The sequence below is a fragment of the Benincasa hispida genome, chromosome 10 (genome assembly GCF_009727055.1).
Source record: "Benincasa hispida cultivar B227 chromosome 10, ASM972705v1, whole genome shotgun sequence".
NCBI classification, from domain to species: Eukaryota; Viridiplantae; Streptophyta; class Magnoliopsida; order Cucurbitales; family Cucurbitaceae; genus Benincasa; species Benincasa hispida.
In genome coordinates this window covers 1,338,752-1,345,083 of record NC_052358.1, presented here as the reverse complement: position 1 = coordinate 1,345,083, position 6,332 = coordinate 1,338,752, and the positions used below count along the sequence as shown (strand labels likewise).

Here is a 6,332-nt window from a genome sequence, read left to right as displayed (position 1 = left end):
GCATGATTGACGTCACTAGATGTGGATATAATTCTACTATTATATAATTTTTATAACTTTCTAGGAAAATATAACATTATTTTTTTTAGTTTTTATTAGAAAAAAATGGAGTCATCAAATCTAATAACACTACCGATTTAAATTGTGTTTTGAATTTTTACAAGTGTATCGATTTATTCATTTATTTTTTATTTCTTTTGAAAATTTTCAAAAATAGAACCGATTTAAATCTATTTTTTAAAAAAATTCTACAATGCGTCAAATCTCACACATGTGTAAACTTCTTAAACTATCATATTAAAAAAAATAGACTGCATTGAGGATTTTCAAAAGAAATCCTAATTAAGAGTTCAAATTGATTTTCTTATTAAAGTCTAAGCGTTAAATTGATAAAATTACAAATCTCACATATGTTTATCCAAATGGAACATGATAAAGAGTGAAAATTGTTACACATGTGAAAGTTTAGAGCCTAAATTGATACAATTACTAATTTATGATTTTAGTTCATAAAACTCCCAAAGTTTGAAATATAAATCGATATTTTTCCAAAAAAAAAAAATACTTAGTATTATTTAGTTTCAATTTCTATATTGTACAACCAACTTTAAAATAGTGTTTTTGAAATTCTATTCTAAGTCTAAAAATATACGATCCTTTTTAATTACTTTTCTTGCTAAGAATTCAGAAGTTCTCTTATGTGGAAAATAATAATAATATGAATAACATTTTTTCTAAATATATATGGGATGGAAATCAAACATGTTTTTAAATTAATAGTATAAATTTATACTAGTTGAACTATACTTATGTTGACAATAACAATGAAGTTGAACCATGACGATACAGTTAAATATAAATGGCATTGCATTTAACATTGTATTTATAGTCGTATGCTATTTATGCCTTTCCATACCTTTACAAGGTATGAATGGATATTTTTAGTATGTTCATTAATGAACCCATCCACCAATTTAAATAAAGAAAAAATATATACATATATATATATCTTAGATTATAATTTAGTTCTTGCTACAGGAGAACTAGAAATAGAGAGGTTTCTTCCTTTTCTTGTTTGTCTTAATAGTTTTAGTTTTTACATAAATCGTTAAATTTTCATTATTGCATTTCTTATCTATTATCTCTTTTGATAGACCGTTATCTTATATACAATCTATATTTAAGTAGGTGTTTGACATATTTTTATTGTGAACTTCATAAATTTGATATTATTTACGTCATTATACTAAGTTAAAGTTATTGCGTCAATCTATTAAACACACAACTAAGAAAACACAGAAAATTTTTATCGATTCCTCTAGAGTCAATGACTAAATAAGATACAATTTTAAAAAATTCATAAAACTTCTTCTTTTTTTTTTTTTTTTTTGGAAAAATAAACTAATAAATTAAGCCCATCAATGCACAAAATAAAAATACAGCTTAGTGTCAATTTTTATGGCACTCCTTCAAGTAAACATTATCAAAGGAAAAGGTTGGAATAATGTTATTTAATTTTAGGATGAAATGGAAAATAAATCTTATAAAATCAAGTCATGTACAATTTGATAAAGCCAACAAAACTCAAGTGACTTGTTCCGTTTGGTAACCATTTGATTTTTCATTTTTGTTTTTGAAAATTAAACATATTTCATGCACATTTCTTATAATGATTTGCATATTTATTAATTACAATAGTTGAATTCTTAACTAAATTTCAAAAACAAAAATTACTTTTTTTATTTCTCAAAATTAGCTCGTTTTTTAAACAATTGATGAAAAATAGATAACAAATGAAGAAATTTGGAGGCGAAAATAGTATCTATATGCTTAATTTGAAAAAAAAAATAAAATGATTACCAAACGAGACCTAAGTTTTTTGTTTTTGAAAATTAAGCCCTCTAAATTTCTTCATTTCTTATTTATCTTTTATCAATAATTTAAAATATAAAGACAAATTTTTTTAAAAAAAGTAGTTTTTAAAAATTTCATTTTATTTTTAGAATTGAACTATATCGTACTCTAAATTATTATAAGAAACGAGGAAGAAATAGATTTAATTTTAAAATATAAAATGGTTACTGAATCAAACATTGAAAATAATTTTATGCATCGTAACAAGAAAAAGAATTTAAAAAAAAAGGGTATGGGAAAGGGGAAGTTGGGGCAGATGGGGTTTGCGTTGGGCTTCAATTCACTTAACCTCTGAACTGGGCGTTGCGTGTTGGGAACTTATTCAATGCCCACCTACTCTACTTTTTATTTATTTACTCTCCTTTTAATATCATTTGGATCCCAATCCTTTAGTCCATTAAACTAAATTTTTAGTAAAACTAGTTTAATAATAATAATAATTTTCATCAAAATCTATAGCAAAAAAAAGAAAAATTAATAAATAATAAAAATGTTCTTGAAAAAATATAACATAAGCAAATAGTAGAGACTAAATCTAAGATTTTTTTTAAAGTTCGGGGCTAAAATAGAACAATTGAAAGTATAAGGCGTAAAAATGAACGAGTCTTAAAGTATAAGGATCAAAATGGTATTTTAAACTAATGATTTTTTCTTTTCTTTTGAAAACCGATCACCTAATTTCTTAAATAAATTAGGTTAAAGTACCATTTTTGTCATATACTTTATGTAAACGATAGAGAGAAGTGAAGGCTAAACGATCGTTGTCAAATATCTAAATGACAAAGGCAAGCATCTACATGATAGAAGTGAGAGTATAGACGATAGGATAAGAGACTGCAAACCTGGGTTGAGCATGTAAGTGATAAAGGGAAGACGCTACACGATGGGGTCGAGAGTGTAAACAATGGAGAGTATATGATAGGATGTAAACGATAGAGACAATTAGCTACACGATAAGTAGAGAGAATAAACGATAGAAGAAATGTACTAAACGATCGACCTTCCGAGATAGTTATGGCCCGTCATGTAGCGCTATTTATTAACATATAATTTGCCACATGGCGTAGTATCAATGGTCTAACATAACAACCATGAAAGAGAAAACACAAAATAACAGCCAAATAGTGGAACCTGAAATGCTGAAGAAAAAGCAAAAAAACGAATGAAAATTTTGTTATAATTTCAACATACATGACACTCATTTATCATCCCTCTGCAAGCGAATGAGGAGTTGTCGCGAATGTAAGCTTGGTCTTCAAACTAAGAAAGCGAGGACTTGGTAAGGCTTTTATCATGATGTCGGCCAGCTGATCCTCAGAGGGGAGGAATCTGACTGAAAGCTGTTTGGAAGCAACGTTTTTGTAAGGAGTGAAAATTCAGATCTCAGATGTTTGGTCGGTTGTGAAGACAAGATGTGTCGGCACATATATGTGGCGACTGAGGTTGTCACAGAGTAGCAGAGGGTGAGATGCGAATTGAAACCAAATTTCATCGAGAATGATTTGGTCCCATAGTCACTCAGCGGCAACATTGGACAGACCACGATATTTGATTCGTGGTTACTTAATCGAGAGATACTTTGCTTTATGAGAGCTTTCATGCAGAAGAGGGTGGAACCAAGAAAGACACAGATCCACTTTCGCTTGTCTTGTATCGGGCAGTTGGCCCATCGCGATCTGTGTAGAGTTAGAGCCAAACAAGGACTTAGTTAAAAGCAATACCAGATTTTGTATGTGCCTTTTAGTACCCGACAGGAGAGTTTGGGCATTCACTTGAAGATGTGAATTATTGGCGTGGCATAAACTGATAGAGCTTATTGACATGAAACTGTATCTGGGTTGGTCAGTGTACAATATTGAAGGGACTGACTAAAACTTCTGTATTCAGAGGGGTTGTCTAGTGATTATCATCAGTGAGGGGACAACGAGGTGCAATGGCCATTGGAGAGTGAATTGGCTTTGCAGTCAGTGAGTTGTGCACGTTCAAGTAGGCTATGAATGTTCTTGGATTGAGAACAATGTAAGTGATTGATGAGTGAGCCACCTAAACGGCTAAGGGAAAAGGATAGATCACCAGATCTTTAAGTGGAAAATTGTGTGTTTAAATAAAGTATGAAGTGGAGATGGTTGTTAGAACTATTGCAGTTACGTAATATCATCAAACATAAATGAGAAAGATAATTAAAGTATGGAGTTGCGGAAATGAACATAGATTGATCAGATTTCACATTGGGAAGCCCATTGCATCAGACAGTTATGAGCTTTAAGAACCAGGCGTGAGGATCTTCTTGAGGCCATACAATTCCTTGGTGCAGAAGTAACACATGATCAGGGTGTTGATCACTTATGAAACCAGGTGGTTGCTTGATGTATACTTCCTCAGATAAGTCGCCATTGAGGAAGGCATTTGTACGTCAAGTTGCCGAATGATCTAGTTATGAGACAGAGCAATGGATAGAACAAGTCGAATGGTAGTAGGCTTGATAACTAGACTGAAGGTCTCAAAGTAATCGATGCCATAGTCTTGGTTGAAACCTTGAGCAACCAAACGAGCAATCTCACCTGATGGAGTTTGTTTGAGTCTGAACACCCATTTGCTGCCAATTACCTTGCGATCCTGGGGCAGAGGTGTGAGAGACCATGTATTATTTCTTATGAGGGCTTCATATTCCTCAAGCATTGTTTGCTTCCATCTTGGATGAAGAAGGGCTTCCTTGTAGGATCGTGGTTCTATTTTGTCCAAATCAATAGCCTCGGACAGCCAAGCCTTTGGTTTAAAAATGCCCATTTTTTATCGTGTAATCATGTGGTGTTTATTGGTTATGAGGGGTAGGGATGGTGGTGGTTCTGAGGTGATGGGAAGGTTGGGGTGTGGGGAAGCAGCAGGAGACGGGAGAGTAGAGGTGGATGGTGGTGAGGGGAAGGAATAATAGGAGCTGGTGGATTGGTTGATGATTCTGGTGATTGGGGAAGATGTGGAGTGGTTTGGTTGAGTGGTGTAGGGTGAGGTGTGGGTTGGGGGGATAGAGATAGGATGGAAGAAGGCAGGTGAGAGGGGGGGGATCATGGTGATGAACACAGTTGCTTTGGGAATTAGCAGTGACATGATCTAAGGAGGAAGGACTGATTGGAATGGGAATGGAAAGGACTAGAGAAGAAGAGTGTAAAGGAGAAGAGATTGATGGAGAGTTATCAAGGAAAGGGAAGGCAGTTTCATTGAAAATGACATGCCTGGAGACATAAATGCGACTTGTTGTGTGATGGAGATAAAGATATCCTTTGTGCAAGGAAGAATAGTTAAGAATAAGCATAGATGAGACCTGTATTGGAGTTTATTGTCATTGAACGGCCGAAGGAATGGAAAGCAGGTGCAGCCGAATACTTTAAGAAGTTTGTAATCAGAAGGTTTAGAGTATAAGATTTCAAAGGGGGATTTGTTTGCAAGGAGAGGTGTGGGTAGCCGGTTGATAAGGTAGAGAGCGGTGTGGAAGGCAAAAGGCCAGAAGGTATGTAGAATAGAGGAGTGGGCAAGCATGGCTAAACCGACTTCAATGACATGCCTGTTCTTTCGTTCGACAGTGCCATTTTGTTGAGGTGTGTAAGGACAAGATAAACGGTAGATTATGCAAAGTTTGTCTAGTATAGTGAGAGAGCTTTGAACCCCCTCCTCCATCAGTTTGGATTGATTTAATGGTGGTGGAAAACTGATTTGAAATCATTTCTTAAAACTTAAGAAAACAGGGAAGAACTTCAGATTTTGCTTTCATTATATACATCCAAGTAAAATGGGAGAAAGCATCGATAAATAACAAGAAATATCTATCTCCATTTACTAAATTGATAGGGGAAGGACCCTATATATCGTCATACACTATATCAAAGGGAGAGGGTGGACGAGAATTGGAATATTGAAAAGGTAAACGATGGCTCTTGGCCATTTGACAGTGCTTAGAAACTGATACATCAGTATTATTTTTGTACTTCAGGTTGCATTTTGACAAAACAGATTGAACTACTGGAAGGGAGGGGTGTCCTAAACGATGATGCCACAAAGAGAATTCTGTGAGTGCTAAGATGAAGGTAGTTGGATGAGAGGAGGAAATGAATGATAGTGTAGCAAATGGAGTGATAGAGAGCTTGTATAGGCCACGATCAAGTGTGTCCCGGAGGAGTGGACTCTTGGTTTGAAGGTCCTTCACAACAAATGAGTCATGGGAAAACTCAACATAAGCATTATTATCATAACATAAACGATCGATGCTAATTAGATTTCGAGATATTGAAGGTGTGTGAAGAATAGAGTGAAGATAAATCGGAGTATTAGATGTAGATGAAAGAAAGGAGGAGGAACCAGTGTGAGAGATGGGAAGGGACTTACCATTTCCTATAACAACTTGTTCAACACCAAAATAAGGGATA

The 6,332-nt window shown here is 34.0% G+C and overlaps 1 protein-coding gene across 1 annotated transcript; it reads right to left on the bottom strand.

Annotated features, from left to right (window-relative positions):
- Positions 1 to 4,344: 4,344 nt before the first annotated feature.
- Positions 4,345 to 4,701, bottom strand: LOC120088192 (uncharacterized mitochondrial protein AtMg00820-like). Its single transcript, XM_039045310.1, has one exon. It carries the CDS (start codon positions 4,699 to 4,701, stop codon positions 4,345 to 4,347), a length of 357 nt encoding a protein of 118 aa, XP_038901238.1.
- Positions 4,702 to 6,332: the final 1,631 nt, after the last annotated feature.

Coding starts and splice junctions, on each gene's coding strand:
- LOC120088192 (XM_039045310.1), bottom strand. CDS start 4,701: ATGGGCATTTTTAAACCAAAGGCTTGGCTGTCCGAGGCTATTGATTTG.